Below are 17875 nucleotides of genomic sequence, written 5' to 3' on the forward strand. Positions count from 1 at the left end.
ATGTTGGCGTAGAGACCTCTAAAAAGTATAGTGTATACAATTATATTCAGTACGTAATGCCTTGATGATGATACAAAGAGCTGGTGCCTCTAATTCCTTCTACTCATGTTTAAAAGTGCTCTGTTCAGCAGCATAGCGGGCTCCAGCCTCATGTCTCTTGTGTTAACTGCACTTCTGGATGACATCATTGTCTCTTGTGTTTGACTAGAACCCCATGCCACTTTGTTCACCATGGCCCTTGGTTCTGTTTCATATCAAGAAAACCTAGGTGTGTCGTGGGCTTGTTGTGGATCCGCCCCTCTCACTCATCCCCTGAAAACCCGAGCTACTCACCCAACTGCTGACATTGGGATGCTGTGGGCCAAAGGTGTTTATTGGGCAGAACAGAGCAGGGAGCTTGGCAGCTGTCGCTTTATTCCTGGGCTGCTCGCGTGGTTAAGGTCAAAGATGCTTAGACACTGAAATTGGAGTTGAGGAGTTCAGGTTTACCTCGTGTCCTGGGGTGCGGCTGGGCTGCAAGGCTTGCATCCCTCCCTTTGATTGGTCAGTAATGTCATATTCTTTTGGATCTTTTGGTGATGCTAAGATTGGCTCTCAGTGAGTCTGGTGACAGTGAGTTCACATGCAACGCCTGGCATTTCCGGAACAATCCTTAAGACAAGACCGGGCATCAAGATGCTATCTGGGGAGATAACTGACATCATAGGTCTTATGATCACAACCCCTGTAGGGCCAGCTGTGCCACTCCCTGACCTCACTGAGATCATTTTAGTAAAAGGTTGATTTGCAAACATAAAAGCAAGGCCAGAAAACCTGAAGTGAAAGTTGGCACCAGGACAAAACTGGCTTAAGAAGGCATGTTCCCAGGCCTGGCAGCATGGCCTAGCGACTAAAGTCCTCGCCTTGAACGCCCTGGATCCCATATGGGCGCCGGTTCCAGTCCCGGCAGCTCCTCTTCCCATCCAGCTTCCTGCTTGTGGCCTGGGAAAGCAGTCCAGGACAGCCCAAAGCTTTGGGACCCTGCACCCGTGTGGGAGACCCGGAAGAAGTTCCTGGATCCTGGCTTTGGATCGGCATAGGATCGGCCGTTGCGCTCACTTGGGGAGTGAATCATCGGACGGAAGAACTTCCTCTCTGTCCCTCCTCCTCTCTGACTTTCCAATAAACAAATGAATCTTAAAAAACAAAAAGGCACGTTCCCTGTTGTCAGATGAACAGATCACATTCTTTTATAGTGGTTTGAGATGTATTTGGTTGAAGAAAAATGTCATTAAAATTTCAGTTTGCTAATATGGCTGTTATACATGATAAAATCATATAAGTTGCTTGTATTATATTTTTAAAAAATATTTTAGTTTTATTGGAAAGGCAAATTTCCAGAGAGAAGGAGAGACAGAAAGATCTTGTGTGCACTGGTTCACTCCCCTAGGCCAGGAGCCAAGAGCTTTCTCCAGGTCTCCCACGCAGGTATAGAGTCCCAGGTACTTGGACCATCCTCCACTGCTTTCCCAGGCCACAGGCAGGGAGCTGGATGGAGTTGGAGCAGCCAGCACATGAACCGGCACCCATATAAATTGCCAGTGCTTGCAGGTAGAGGATTAGCCTGTTGAGCCACCACACCTGTCCTTGTATCATATTTCTGTAGACCCTGTTCCTTTAAAGCTTCATGGTCCCCAGTCCACAGTGTGAGCATCATGCAGAAACTTGGTATACGTGCACATTCTTAGGCCCTGCCCCAGACCTAGGAAATGAGAAACTTGGCACTGGTGGTGAGCTCAGAGGGTGTGGAGTCAAGAGGTTGCATTTTAAGAAAGATTGATTTCTTTAAGGCAGAGTTACACAGAAAGAGAGAGAGAATCTCTTCCATCTGCTGATTTGCTCCCTGTGTAGCTACAATGGTCAGGGCTAGGCCAACCCAAAGCCAGAGCCCTGCGACTCCATCCAGGTCTCCCATGTGGTAACAGGGTCCAAATGCTTAAACCATCTTGCCCAAAATTCTCTGGCATGTTAGCAAGGAACTGGATGGGAAGTGGAGAAGCCAGAACTTGAACTCATACGGAATGCTGGCTTTGCCAGTGGTGGCTTAACATGCTACACTACAATGCTGACCCCAGCAGATTGCATTTAAGTCAGCCCTCTCCAAGATTCTGATACCTGCTGGTAGGAGAACCATTATCAAGCCCTAATATATTACCTACCTCCAAAGACCCAGTAGTGCTTTGTCTGATGATTTTCAGCTTTGGACTTTTCCCCTCCGCCTTTGTGGAACTGAGAGGAGTTTCTGAGTGACTTTAATCTGTGCAGTGGTTAAATTTTTTCTTTTTGCAAGCTTTCATGTGCAGGTGCTTGGCAGCTTCTATGTCAGTGAAGGCCCGTTATTAAACATATCCGATCAACGCTGATGCATGCACCTTCCCGGGGCTCTTCTGTAACTTGACCAGGAAACAAGGCCAAAAATGCAAGTATGAATACAGAAGGAACAGGAATTAGTAACTGAGACTACTGGCTTTCCTCATTTCATGTTGCATTAAAAAAAGATAATAAAACCGCAAAAACTACAAAACAATGATCAAGGAGGAGTAGTCTCAGCTGTTTATTTCAGAGGACAGGAAAGGGACAGGTGTCCTGCCTCTTGGGAAAGCATCTGACCACTGCATTATTCTCAGATGGAATTGCTTTGTAAAAGGTGCAGAAGGAATCAAGTGTTCCCATGGGAAGCGCCCATCCTGTCTCCAGTGTGCGGTAAGGTAGCCCAGCCTTGGCCTGGAGTGCATGCTATTTGTCCTAGTCCCTGTTAAGCACAGGATTAGATTGTCTACAGTACAGCGCGAGATGTCAGAGACCCAGAAGAGGCAGAGGCAGCTGGGTGTGCCTGGCAAGCGAGGGACTTGGAGTGGGCTTCCACATGAGCCATTGTATGGGTGGCTGAAGCAGCAATGTCTTTCAAGAGTGGTTAACTTTTGTGGAGGAAGGTGTTTTCTGTACTTCACTTCCAGTTCTTCCCAGAGCCGTCCATTGTTCCCAGTGTGCCTGGTCCATCCTAGGCAGGCACGCTACACCTTTTCACTGGCTGTTGATGTCAGATGGATTTATCAGCTGAAGAGCGTAAGATTAAGGGACGTTAATGACTTGTTTGATGTTCTTTTATGCCTGCTGGAATCCCCTTGGCATTGCTTTCATCTGTTCTAACAATACACCGCTCTCTTCTTTGCCTTCATTTGAATTTAGCACTAACAAGGTATTGTGATAAGAAAAATTATAATGATTTTGGGGGGGCTGTAACTTTAGCATACATCTATTCAATGCATATTGAATAAATGCGTATTGATGAAGTTTGAAAATTAGTTTATGTGCTGCATGCTCGCTCCCAAAGGTGTGTGTGTTGCAGGCTTGGTCCCCAGGGTGGCACTCTTGGCAGGTGGTGGTAGCCTAGCGGGAGGTGCTCAGGCCATTGGGGCTGTGTCCTTGGCAGGTGGTTCTTGTAAGATGACAAAGCTGTGTAAGCCTGAGTAGAACCTAAACTCTCTATGCTTCTGGCTCACTTTGCGAGCCTTCCTCTGCATATTCCATTGCCAACCCCGACCCTTGCCAGATGCCAAACCAATGGGGCTGCCTAATCTTGAACTTGAATCTTTGACACTGTGTGGGAATTAAATAAACCACTCTGATTCATAAGGAGCTTTGTCTTGGGCATTTGATCACAGTTACAGAAAGCTGATGAATACAGCCCTGTCAGAGGTTTTACATGCAAGCACATTCCATGTAGTTTAATCCTCAGAGTGACGCCATGAAGTACCTTTACTATAAACATTTTTTATAAGATGAATCAGCCAAGGTAGAGAGAGGTGAGGGACTTGCCCAAGGTCACACACCAACAGAATCGAGATCCACAGGCAGTCCAGCCCAAGTTCTTGGCTACTAGCCTGTGCTGCTATACTGGCATGCAAGGTCTTCCTCAACTGTGAGACACACAGGTGTCCCCTGTTGTTTTTAAAAACAAAAAGAAAAAAGATTTCTTCATTTTTATTGGAAAGGCAGATTTACAGAGAGGAGAGACAGAGGGAAAGGGAAAGCTCTTCCATTCACTGGTTCTCTCCCCAAATAGCTGCAAAGGCTGGAGCTGAGCCAATCAAAGCCGGGAACTTCTTCTGGGTCTCCCACATGGGTGCAGGAACCCAAAGACTTGGGCCATCCTCAGCTGCTTTCCCAGACCCGAAACAGGCAGCTGGATCAAAAGTGGAGCAGTTGGGAGTGCCTTATGGGGTGCCAGTGCTGCAAGGGGGAGGATTAGTCAGTTGAGCCATCACACTGTCTCCTCCTACTGTCTTTAACTTGGTTTGGGATTTAAATCCCAGCTCTGCCTCACGCATGCAGTTGGGAACAACTTGTTTTCTTTGTAGGGTTGTGGAAGGGCTGAGAAGGAACACTCAAGAAAAGGGCCCTGGAGAATCCACGGGTGCCGGCCATGGGAGGCCCTCGTCGGCTCCCTTTCTTTCTCCTGAGTTGGACAAATCGGTCTGTCTTCCTGTCTTCAAAACAAAGCCTCCACCTTGCTTTCCCACTGCCTCCTCCTGGGTGGGGAGTTCTCTTCTCGTTGCCCTCTCCAACCCTCCCTCCAGCCATCCCTCCTCTGTATCCATTTGTGCCTGCGTTTGGCACACATGAATGTTCCCAGCCAAATCCTTCCCTCATCACTCGGCTCCAGAAAGTGGGGGAGCCCCCTCTGTACCCATAGGGCTTCCTGGTACAAGTGACTGCACCCCTCAAACCCCCTGCCACTGACCAATCTCCACCGTCTAGCACACAGCTGCCTCTCCCAGAACACCCCCCATCCCCAGACTGTCTTCTGACTGATGAAAAGTTAATCTAATCATCCCCTCCGTGAGTTCTTAGGACTCAGCATTTTGTTTTCCTGCAGCTTAGCACTGTCGTGATATGCACAGCTGTACAGAAGCCAGCTCCCCTGTAGGTGTTTAACCCTCAGTGGGCGAGACACTCAAGCTACGTACAAGGCATGCGCGTATGCCAAGTATATACTTCAAGTAGTTCATGGAAAGATGCAATTAAAAGATGGATTTATTTGCGGCCTGCATTGTGTTGCAGGCCAGCATCCATATGAGCGCCAGTTCAAGTCCCAGCTGCCCCACTTGTGATCCAGCTCTCTCTTAATGCTCCTGGGAAAGCAGCAGCAGATGGCCCAAGTGCTTGGGGGCCCTGCCACCCATGTGGGAGACTCAGACGGAGCACCAAGTTCCTGGCTTTGGCTCAGTCTGGCCATGGGTTATAGTGGTCAGCAAATGGAAGATTCTTTCTCCCTCTCTAATGCTTCCTTTTTAATAAATCATCTTTTTTAAAAAAAGAAGTTTATTTTGGTGCCAACAAATCCATGGATAGCTTTTCCATAACATTCATTTTTTTGTGAATTTTTTTTTAAGTGGCTTCATATGCTAAGGATGTGCGCCCAGCCCAGCCTGCAGGAGGCTTTCACTGAGAGTAGACGGGGCAGCAACCAAGATGCCACATGCCCCTCGGAGGCAAGCCTGACACAGTGGCAAGAGCGGGAGCACTTCCTGGAGCTCTGTCTGCCACCAGGGCCCCTCTGTCTCCCATGTCTGTGTGCAGGGCTGCTCCAGGCACGCTGGAATCAACGCCCTACAGGAAGACTCTCCTTTCTGTCTCCAGGACCCAGGTGCTCTGCTCTCTTCTTCCTGGCACTCAGATCTCGACTTGGTCTCACTTTATGATTAGATGATAGACTGTTTGGTGGTCGAAATCCCTTTGAGCCTGTTGATAACAGCCGGTATTGTGGGTGCCCTCCTTAACGCCAAAACAAGGTTTTAGGTATGGCATTTGGGGCATTGGGCAATGACCCAAGGGTAAGGGCAGACTGGAGGGTACTCTTTCTCCAGGCCTCCCTGTCAGGCATCTTTGCAGGGGTGAATTGTTACCATGAGCAGCCTTGGGTGGTTGGGTAGTAGTGGCATTGTTCATATTTGTGAGAAATCAACACTGGGTTTATTTTCAAAGTCAGCCGTTCTAGTAGACAAAGAGCTGGTGGATCCACTTTGTGGATGTGCAGAAATTTACAGGCAGCTAGCTAGTGTGACGGCTGGGTTACATGCAGTTGGCAGGTTCTTAGGCAAACAGGATCTTCCGAGTGGCCAGAACAGATGCGATGAGTGCCAGGAGATTGCAGTCTCCTTAATATTCAGGCAATGACGAACTGGTGGGGAGGGACCTGAGTGTTAGGAAACAACTTGTTGCAAACCCCTCCAGCAAAATGGGTGATAAAATGCAAGATCGAAAATAAAAAATCTCACTTTTGCTGCACCTCTTCTTGAGTCTGATTCAGCTTTCAGTGGACAGATGAGGCTGTTCCTCACAATGTTTGAATAAATGTCTGCTTTTGGGTTAATGATAAAAATTCAGTGTTTTTGAAGAGGAAGTTACATTCAGCTGATTCCTATAATACTTGATGTTTACCCTTCATCGTGCAGTTTTTCTTTTTTTTAAATAAAGATTAATTATTTGAAAATAGAATTACACAAAGAAGAGGGAGAAATGAAAGAGACGTCTTCCATCTGTGGGTTCACTCCCCAGATGGGTGCATTGGCTAGGGCTGGGCAAGGCAGGAACTTCATCCGGGTCTCACATGTGGGTGGCAGAGGCCCATGTACTTGGACTGTCTTCCGCTGCTTTTCCCAGGCTCATTAGCAGTGAGCTGGATCGAAACTAGAGCACGGAGGACACAAACCAGCATCCATGTGGGATGCCAGCGTCACAGGCACTGCTGATTTAAGGAAGATGATTTAATGAGAGTTCAAAAGCAGATGGGGTGACAGGTGTAGTCTTTGTGCAGGATCTTCAAGGTGGAATAGCCTTCCTTGTCAGTGATGTGAGGATAATGTATCCATTCATATAGTGAGCAATAACATTGATCAATACATTCCCTGAACCGAGTACTGACAATCTCGTTTAAGTACTAGGACATACCACTAGCATTGAATGTACTCTTATTTACATTGGACAGATCTTTTATTTAAGTTCTTTTTTTATTTGAAAGGAAGAGTGTCTGAGAAAGGGAGATGCAGAAACATTTCTCATCCACTGGCTTACTCCCCAACATGGCCACAAAGGTCAAGGTAGGCCAGGCTGAAGCCAGGAGCCTGGAACTCCATCCGTCTCCCAAATGGGTGGCAAGGACTCGGATGATTGGCCGTCTTCTGCCGCTTTCCTAGGTGTACTTGTAGGGAGCTGGATCGGGAACAGAGCAGCCGGGACTCAAGCCAGCCCCAAGTATGTTAAATTCTTAAGGATGCAGTCCTAGAGATGCGTATATTGTTTTGGTTTTTTTTTTTCTGGGACAGAGTTGAGGGACCACGGCATAGCTCCAGGTCACGTGGCACACAGGTCCCCACATGTGGTGGCATCTGTCCCCCACGTACCCTTTAGCATCAGTGAGACTCACAATTGTTGCGAACCTGCTACATAGAGATCCCATTGTTGAGTTTCTTTCAGCATTTCCCACTCTGTCGCCATCCTGCAAATGAAAACACTAAGGTACCCCACTTCCTAACTGGAAACCGGCCAGCCCTGAACATCTGGGGTGTTCCTCTAAGTTACTGCCACCGCTGTCACCCCTGTTGTTCTTTTTTTTTAAAGGTTTATTTTTATTATTTTTTTTTATTGGAAAGGCAGATATACAGAGAGGAGAGACAGAGAGGAAGATCTTCTGTCCGATGATTCACTCCCCAAGTGAGCACAACAGCCAATATTATGCTGATCCGAAGCCAGGAGCCTCTTCCGGGTATCCCACGTGGGTACAGGGTCCCAAAGCTTTGGGCCGTCCTCGACTGCTTTCCTGGGCCACAGGCAGGGAACTGGAAGGGAAGTGGGGCTGCTGGGATAGAACCAGTGCCCATATGGGATCCCGGGCGTGCAAGGCGAGGACCTTAACCACTGCGCCACCACGCCGGGCCCCAACCCCTGTTGTTCTTATCATCGCTGGTGCCTCCTGTGGTGCCCTGCCTGGCCAGCCCACAGGGTCCCAGAGGTAAATCTTACCACTGCTGGCCATCGCCTGACCAAGACCGTGTGTCTCCAGCGACTGTTTCCTATGGAAGGGTGTGGGCAAGCTCTGCTTGCTGGCATGTGCCAGGGTGATGGTGATGAGAGAGGGAAACGGAAGAGCCAGGTGCTGTTCTGGGCTGTTCTGGGCTGTTCTGGGTTGTTCTGGGTTGTGTACTGAGCCCTTGCTCTCTGGGCCTTTTGAGGTAAACCTAGTCATTCTGCACTTTGAGTCAAGTTGCCATTTCTAGCCAGATCACAGAATCAGAGGGAGGAAGAACAGAACCTCGTGTGTATAACCTTGGCTAGAGGGATCCTGCCTCTCCATTTTAAGAGTCATCCAGGGAATTTCCAGAGCCTAAAATGAGAACTGATTCTCCTCAGGGAACTTGGGAGAAGCACCTGGGCATGCTTCTTGGCAGAGTAAATTATGATCGTTTAGGGAGTCTGTTTGTTGCCTATTACGAAGAAGCTGCCGACATGATCCACTGTCGTCATGTAGGGTTAAACACACACTGCAGCAGTTATAGGGGTTGATGGGTTTGCATAAAGGGACCCTCTTTTTGCAAAATAGGAGATGGCAAGACAACTACAGGGTCTCAGTGAAAAGGGCAGTGGTGAGGCCAGTGTCATCGTGCCATGGGTTAAGCCACTATCAGTAATAACTGGTTGAGAGTACCAGTTTGAGTCCCAGCTGCTCCGCTTCTGATTCAGTTCCCTGCTAATGAGCCTGGAAAGACAGCAGGAGATGGTCCAAGTGCTTGGGCCCCTGCACACGTGTAGGAGACCTGGATCGCATTCCTGGTTTCCAGTTTCAGTCTGGTCCAGCCTGGCCATTGCAGTAATTCAAGGAGTGGCTCAGCAGATGAAAAGATTGGAACACATTTCTTTCTCTCTCTCTTTCTTTATCTATCTATCTATCTATCTATCTATCTATCTATCTATCTATCTTTCTGTCTCTGTGTGTCACCTGCTTTTCAAGTAAATAGATTTTAAAGATTTATTTTTATTATTTTTTTAATTGGAAAGGCGGATATACAGAGAGGAGAGACAGAGAGGAAGATCTTCCGTCCGATGATTCACTCCCCAAGTGAGCGCAACGGGCTGATACTATGCCGATCCGAAGCCAGGAGCCTCTTCCGGGTCTCCCACATGGGTGCAGGTTCCCAAAGCTTTGGGCCATCCTCGACTGCCTTCCCGGGCCACAGGCAGGGAGCTGGAAGGGAAGCAGGGCTGCCGGGATTAGAACCGGCGCCCATATGGGATCCCGGGCGTGCAAGGCGAGGACCTTTAACCACTTGCGTCACCGCGCCGGGCCCGTAAATAGATTTTAAAACATGAAAATAAATCAGTCTTAGGGATGGATGTGGTCCAGTGCTAAAGCAGGGGGCTATGCCATCATCCAGAAAATGTGGTCACGCTAACATTGAGTAACCGGAAGCATCATTTTAATATTAATGATTTGTTTAGAAATGAACAATTCATTTGAAATATGGACCAGAATCTCTTGGCTGATGCTATGGCTTGTGCCAGCATCCCTCTTCATAAAAGGCAGAGGGAGTTAGTGTGTAATGAGTCAGGTTCTCATCTGAATGATGAAGATTTTCTGGAAGTTGATGGAAGTGATGGCCGTATAACCTAGCAAATGTATTAAAGCCACTGAATTGCGTGGTTTAGACGGTAAGCTATATGCTATGCTTGCTTTAACTACAATGAAAGCATTTCTTTTCAATAAAAACCTATTTTTTGAAAAGCAGCCCAACCTTTGGAGGAATTAGCCCAGGGCTTTGCTTGCATGGCAACTTCCCCAACCGCAAATTTCCTTTTCTTATTTCCCAAAGCACGACACGCTTTATATAGGTCAAGTCTTGATCTTGGCTGTATAGCACATGTACGTTTTTCTTGGGCAGACTCACACAGAGCTTCCATGCACTGGTTCCCTCCCCAGATGCCCACAGTGGCCACGACTGGGTTGGCCCAAAGCCATGAACTGGGAACAAAATCCAGGACTCTTGTGTGAGTGGCAGAGACCGAACCACTTGCAGTATTACCTGCCGCCTCCTAGGACCTGCCTGCACAGGGAGCTGGAATTGGGAGCAGAGCTGCAGCTTAAACACAAGCATGTGATATGCGATGTGGGCATCTTCTAGAACAAATGCTGCCCCCACTTAATGCGGGTTTTTTTCTTTTTAACATAAAGCTATAGCTGTGTAGGGGTGGGCATTTGGTACAGTGGGTTAAGCCACCACTTGGGGTGCCCTCACACTGACTCTCAGCTCTACCTCTGTTCCAGCTTTCTGCTAATACACACTTAAGAATCAGCAGATGGTAACCCGAGGACTTGCTTGGGGGTTCCTGCCACCCATGTGAGTGAGCCAGGAAGAGTCCTGGCTGCTGACCTTGAACTGACCCAGCCCCAGCTGTGGTAGGCTTTAGGGGAATGAACCAGAGAATGGAAGTTCTCACTCACCCTCTCAGTCTCTCTGTGCCTTTCAAGAAAAAAAGAATAAAGAAACTTTAAAAATCCTACACCTTGGGCCGGCGCGATAGCGTAGTGGTTAAAGTTGTCACCTTACACGCCTTACACGTGCCCCAAGTGAGCGCAACAGCTGGCGCTGCACCAATCCGAAGCCAGGAACCAGGAAACTCTTCCGGGTCTCCCACACGAGTACAGGGTCCCAAGGCTTTGGGCCGTCGTCCACTGCTTTCCCAGGCCACAAGCAGGGAGCTGGACGGGAAGTGGAGCTGCCGGGATCAGAACCGGCACCCATATGGGATCCTGGCGCATTCGAGGCAAGGACCTCAGCCACTAGGTCACTGCACCGGGCCCCATGCTGTTTTTAATACAGAGGTGTTAGTAATGGCTCTGAGCATCTGCCTGTCTCCAGTCTTCTGGCACTTGTTCCTGATCTTATGGAGTATTCTGCAGATTGATTTTGTCCTTTTGTGTTAACCACAACAGACTACCTGATGCTGGTTATGTTGTAAAGAAAGGAGAGATACAATGACTGCTCGGTTCCAAACAGCATGATGCCGGAGTCCGGCTGTGGGGAGACAGCTGGCGAGGCGCAGCAGGGGCACATGTCGGAGCAGACAAGCAGACCATGGGAGGACCTTGCCTTCCCGTTTCAGGACAACGCACTCTCGTGGAAGCTGGTCTATTCCTGTGAGACCAGCAGTAATCCCTTTACAGGACGGGTCTGGACCAGCCCGCCTCCCACCAGGCCCTTTCACCTCTTCAAGGTCCCATCACCTGTTAGCGTCGTTACAATGGGGACCAAACTTCCAGCGCCCACGCCTGGGGGGACAGAGTAGATTGAAGCCATAGTGAAGACTTCAGTGTGGCCGAGAGGGTTTTCTTTATGGGTTTTCTCTGTTTACTCTGACTGTGATCTGCCTGGGCCAGGAATGTCTGCTCGTTTTGCAGTCCTGCTTCTCAGACTTTGCTGCCTCTCAACACTTTGTCCTACCCTTCTCATGACGGGGAAGATCTCACACACACACACACACACACGCCTGTCTTTCTACCATCTGCTGACTGTGGTTTTTTTTTCTGGCCTCCAAGAAAGTTTTCAGGGGCATGCACTGTGTTGCAGCCAGTTAAGCCTCAGCCTAGAACTGCCAGTCCCCATCCTGCCTGCTCCGCTCCTCGTCCACGCCCCTAAGGAGAGCAGCTGAAGATGCCCATGAACTTGAGCTTCTGCCACTTGTGGGGGGAGACCTGGTTATCGTTTCCGGCTCCTGGCTCTGGCCTGGCTCAGCCCCAACCATCACAGCCATGTGGCGGGGTGGGAGGGGACCGGTAAATGGAAGATCTCTCTCTTTGTGTCTCTCCTTCTCTCTGTGTCTCTCTACGGTGCAAATAAATACACTAAATTTCAGACGCCTTTGAGCGTGTCTGAAGCATACTTCTCAATGTGAGATGACACGCTGAGTGCTCGCCTTCAAGCACTCTGTCCTCACAGACGTCATCAAACCTGCCTGTGGGCGTCGCTTCTCTCTGCCGGCATGCACCTCACGGTTCTCTTTAACAGCTCTCATTCTTCCCCCACCCTTCCTCGCACCAAGAAAGCAGACTTCTTTCGAAACTCGTTACAGGAGTCTCCTCTTACCCACAGTTTCGCTTTCCACCATTTCATTTACTTGTGATCCACCCCGGTCCGAAAACATTCAGGGGCAAGTTTCCGTCTCTGCCCCAGCTGGGATGTGCATCATTGCTGGGTCCCGGGTCTCACGCTGCAGATGCTCCCCACGCGTCAGTCACTTGGTTACCAGATTCACCATTGACATAGCATTGTGTTAGTGTGTGCAAGCAACCCTCACTTAGCCACCACTGCTAGGACGCAGTGCCTGCACCGTTCAGCTCACTGGATCAGCTCATGCAGGCCCTGAATCAGCTCTTCTCTGAGGGCAGTAAGGAAAGGGGGGACTACATTTGCACAATTTTGTTATGATTCTCCTATTGATGATGATCTCTTACGGTGCCTCATTTATAAATTAAACTTGATTGTCGGTATCCACGTGGCATATGCAGAGCTCGGGGCTAGCTTGTTTCAGGCAACCCACTGGGGGTCTTGGGTCATATCCTTGAAGCGTGTTCCGATATAGTTCCGTTCGCTCCCAGACATGTTCATGGCAGGAACATGTTTGTCCAGATTTACCACTTTTTTTCAGCACACAGTCCCATGGTGCCCCTAGGGCCACTGTCATGTCTTAACCATTGGGCACAGGGGGAGAGGGCTGTGCCAAGGCTTGGTGGGCTGGCAGCACTCCCTGCTGGAAGCTTGTCTCTTTATCTCTCTCTCTCTCTCTCTCTCTCTCTCTCAGCTCAAGAGAGCCAGTAGCGAGGACATGCTCAACAAGCCAGCAGGAGGCAGCACTTCTGGGGCCGTTAGACTGAAGAAGACCGCGACGTCCGGAGCCATCTCGGAGCTGGCCGAGAGCCGGCTGAGGAGCCACCCAGGTAGGCCGGCCAAGGCGCCCCAGCGATCCGCTCTCCCTCCCTGCCCCCTCATCGGATGCTGTGGAGCCCTTCCCCGGCCAGGACCAGTGTGAGGCACATTCTAGAGGGAGCGGAGGCAGATGAGAAACAAGGTGATGAGGACCCAGTGTTGTGATTGGCTGCCCTCCGTCCCACTGTGTGTGTGTGTGTCTCTTTTGATATCCAGGCAGGGCAGTGGATGTTCCAGAGGGTTCCAGGGCCACCCTGATGTGAAATATGTTAGGCAGACAGGTGAACTCTATGGGTCCCTGGCAGAGGAGGCAGGGTGCAGGATCTGTCTTGACTCCTAGGGAGAATGGAAAAGTCCTCCCTGCTCTCAGCCCTGGTGACCGGGCCGACACTCAGGTGGCCGTGGCCATTGAAACCTGTGGACTTTCTCAGGGTCACTCATGCTTTGAGGATCAGAAGCGGGTTCTTAAACCATTCTATATGTGAGTTCAGTGCCTAGGAAACACAGATGACTAAACAATTCAGATTTTTTTGTTAAAGATCTATTTTATTTATTTTAAAGAATTACTGGGAGGGCTGGGCCAGGCTAGAAGTACAACTCAGAAACTCTATCCTCGTCTCCCACACGTCCCTGGGCCATCTTCACTGCCTTCCCAGGCCCGTGAGCGGAGAGCTGGATTGGAAGCAGCGCAGGCAAGACTCAGTCAAACTGGAGCTCCAAAAGGGACGCTAACCTCACAGGCCACAGCGTAACACTGGCCCTTCAAATAATTCATGTCGTTCTTATTTTGAGCTTATAGCTGAGGAGCCAGGCTTTTCCATGGTCTGACTTCCAAGCTGTCAGTGTATTCCTGAATTGCTTAAGATGAGAAAATAGCGAAAAATATATCATTACTAATATCTAATAGGCATCGAAATGTTTTATATGGATATCTGTACCTTTCATAAAACATCGCACTCTGCCTTTCCAAAGATATATTTTGAATTTGTTCAGTTTTCAGAAGTTGCATCTGTGAAGGTTCTGTGTGGCCATAAGTGGTTATATGGGGCCACTGTCTGTTCCTATGTACTGGTTTTACTGTTTTATGGATGAACTCCAGGGAGCGACCTAGTGGTTAAGATGCTCACATCCCATGCTGGAGAACCTGGGTTTGATTCCCATTCCAGGTTCTGACTCTGATTCCTGCCGGACCCTAGCAGGTGGTGGGACTGACTCGGGGTCCTTGCTGGATCGAGGTTCCAGCTCCAGCTTACGCTGGCCCCGTCTGGGGGTGTTGCAGGCATTTGGGGAGTGAACTAGCAGACTGAATCTCTCTTGTTCTCTTTGTGTCTCTCTCTGTGTCCACTCTTTCATATAATAAAATGAACGAGTATTTTTTTAAAACCCACAGACTGATTTAACCTTCAGTTATTGATGCAAATATGTGAGATACTAACAAATACTAACGAAGCTATTAAGATAATTAGTAAAGCACATCGTAACCAAGTGGATTTACGCCACCCAAGAATTGAAAAGTATCAGGAAATCTAGCAACATAATCTATCCTGTACTGCTAATAGGCCAAAGAAAACCACGTTTGTTTTAATTGATATGGATGCTGCATTTGACACAAATAAACACTTCCCGCTTTATCAGCAAGCTCTCAGTAGACTATAAAAATCTGAAGATTTCTTGGATGATAGAAAATGTGTGTAGTCTTTCAAATCAAAGGTAGCATCGTGTTTAATGGTGACACCCTAGGAGTGTTCGCATCAGTCAAGCATGGCTTAGGTCTGTGACTGGCATGATGGTGCAATGATGTTACCATCCCATGTAGGCACTGGTCCAAGTCCCCGCTGCCCCACTTCCAGTCCAGCTCCCTGCTACTGCACCTGGAAAAGCAATAGAAGGACCCTGCATCCAGTGGTCTTTCAAATAAGTCTTAAGAAAAAAAAAATCACCACTGTTATGCAAAATTTCCTCAAGTATTACCCAAGGCCATTAGACAAGAGACAGAGATAAAAATATATAAAATAGGGCCCAACGTGGTAGCCTAGTAGCTTAAAATCCTCGCTTTGCATGTGCCAGGATCCCATGTGGGCACAGGTTCTAATCCCGGCAGTCCCGCTTCCCATCCAGCTCCCTGCCTGTGGCCTGGGAAAGCAGTCGAGGACGGCCCAAAGCCTTGGGACCCTGCACCTGTTTGGGAGACCCATAAGAGGCTCCTGGCTTCGGATCTGCTCAGCTCCGGCCGGTGCAGCCACTTGGGGAGTGAACCACCGAACGGAGCGTCTTCTTCTCTGCCTCTCCTCCTCTCTGTGTCTGACTTTCCAATAAAAAAATTAATAAACCTTTAAAAAAAGCATATAAATGCTAGAAGTGGAATAAAATGGTGACTCTAGACACGTAGCACCATCGCATGCCTCAAATGCGCTGAATTTTGTGTCATTGTTAAGAAATGTCAAACATCCCGAATATCTTTTCAGGACAATAATAATTTTGTGTATGGCTAACTGAAAAATATGGCATATCAGCAGCTTTCTTCTCAGTGACAGTTCAATGGTCTCCTTTCTAATGTAATGAAAAAGATATAGGAGCCAGAAGTAGACCAAGATACTGTATTACAAAAAAAAAAATCATAAAATACTTTTGAAAGACAAGTGTGTATACCATTTGGAATAGAAAGATAAAATACAATTAAGGTCAGATTTAAAAGCATAAGATTCAATGGAACAAAAGTGTCTAAATTATCCATTCATTTGTCTCTCATTTCAAATACAGTTGGGAGCGGGGTGGAAGCGTGAATGAAACCACAGTGTGTGTGAGACAGTGGTTCTCAGGAGTGAGGGGGGCGCGGCGTGCCAGGTTTGGACCCCAGCCCTCCAACCCAGGCAACAGGGGACGCGGTTGGCTTCCTACCACTGGAAGGCGTTACTGACACCTAGTGGCCGAGGCCGGCAATGCTACTGAGCAGCTTCCAAGGCCCACGGTGTGCACTTCTTTGCCAATCCCAGGGCTGGTGTGTCGCCTAACAGGTGACGCTGATTAAGCTGCCTGCATCCTGAAACCGTAGTGTGGTGAGGTGGGTCAAACTTCTGTCGGATGGAGTTCCGGCTTCCTAGTTTTGTGACCATCTGGGAGTGAACCAGGCGGTGGAAGATTCTCTAATTCTGCCTTTCAAATAAATAAAGCTCCCCCCCACACACACACACACACACAAAGCCTGCATCTCAGAGTATCTGTGCTTGAGTCCCTGCTCCAGCTCTCTTGCCCCGATCCTCCTGCTAAGATACGTGTAGACCTTGAGTTCCTTCCTCCTGGTTCTGGCCCTGGCTGAGCCCCAGCTGTTGTAAACACTTAAGGACCCAGCCTCAACTATTGTAGGCACACAGGGAGTGAAGCAGCATGCTGGATCTCAAACACATACATAGAAACATATATATTTGATTTTTAAGATTTGCTTTTTACTTGAAAGGCAGAGGAAGAGAGACAGAGAGAGAGAGAGAAAAAAAGATCTTCCATCTGCTGGCCTACTCTCCAAATCTCCAAATGACCTCAACACTCAAGCCTGGACCAGGCTCGGGGTCAAAGCCAGGAACGTGCAATTCCATCCTGGACTCCCCGTGCAAGAGGCAGGGGCCCAAGTGCTGCTCCGTCTTCCTCTTCCCAGGAGCAAAATCAGAAGCAGAGCCGCAAGACCCACACCAGTGCTCTGATGTGGGTGGCTGGCGTCTCGAGCGAGAGCCTGCCTCGCTCTGCTACCACCAACCCCACAGATTAAAAAAAAAAAAAAGTTAAAGATCATTAGCTTAAAAAAAGAAAATCTACATGGATTAAAGACTCGAGTGCTAAAAAATGAAACTATCAAGGTATAAAGAGAAAACATCTGAGGATTAATTAGCTGTCTTGGCGGGCCCTTTCCGCGTAGGAACACACGCTTTAGAAGGCATGAAAGATGAACAATGCCATTGCATGAATGTTCTTTAAACCTGCTTTGCACAAAAGAGGAAGGTGTTTGAAATACCTACAACCAAGGACTTATTGACAAACAGTGTGTAAAAATGAAGAAGAAAAATAATACTACAGTGGAAACGTGTAGCTCTCACAAGCAGGATGGGTCGATGGCAGCAGGAAGATGCAAAGCCTTACTTCTGGTTAAAGATACAGAGATGAAAGCAGAGCCAGGCACTTGGCCTCGTGGGATCGCTTCCACCCACGTGGGAAACTTGGCTTGAGTTCCTGGCTGCCGTCTCTGGCCTGGCCCAACCCTAGCTGTGTGGCCATGTGGGAGGTCTCTCTCTCTCTCTCTCTCTCTCTGCCTTTCAAATAAACCAGTCAAAACCCAATCATTAGATATGTGATTCCCCAGAACGGATTAGCAAAAATGGTTTCTGGTGCTGTTAAGAACGTGAGGAGCCAGCACAGCACACATGATGGACGTGCAAGGAAAATCTGGCATCTTTTACCTGGATTGTAAGGATCTGTAATCCTTGTCCAAGCGTTTCTGCTGTTTCACACTCATCATTACTGATTTACTTGAGAAATGATGCCAGAATGTATGTGGAAGGAGTTTCACTGCCCCTTTATTTATGATAGTAAAATCTTAGGTACATCTGAAGTGTATGAGTGGGTTGAACAGCGAGATTTTTTTTTTTTGGAAAACTGAAATTGGTGCAGCCATGAAAAATGGACACAGGGCCCAGCGTGGTAGCCCAGCAGCTAAAGTCCTCATCTTTCACACACCGGAATCCTGTATGGGTGCCAGTTTGTGTCCCGACTGCCCCGCTTCCCATCCAGCTCCCTGCTTGTGTCCTGGGAAAGCAGTCGAGGACGGCCCAAAGCCTTGGGACCCTGCGCCCACATAGGAGACCGGGAAG

The 17875-nt window shown here is 48.5% G+C and overlaps 1 protein-coding gene across 2 annotated transcripts in view; it reads left to right on the forward strand.

Annotated features, from left to right (window-relative positions):
- The window catches only part of SPECC1 (sperm antigen with calponin homology and coiled-coil domains 1), a 288342-nt gene that overhangs the window by 82753 nt on the left and 187714 nt on the right, over nt 1-17875 (forward strand). For both annotated transcript variants that reach the window (XM_041001555.1, XM_041001556.1), the window contains exon 3: nt 12895-13030. In XM_041001555.1, coding sequence (XP_040857489.1) covers nt 12895-13030 — 136 coding nt within the window. The remainder of the gene's footprint in view (nt 1-12894; nt 13031-17875) is intronic.

This window comes from Ochotona curzoniae, unplaced genomic scaffold (assembly GCF_017591425.1).
Source record: "Ochotona curzoniae isolate NIBS_2020 unplaced genomic scaffold, NIBS_Ocur_1.0 scaffold_2453, whole genome shotgun sequence".
In the NCBI taxonomy this organism is placed as follows: domain Eukaryota; kingdom Metazoa; phylum Chordata; class Mammalia; order Lagomorpha; family Ochotonidae; genus Ochotona; species Ochotona curzoniae.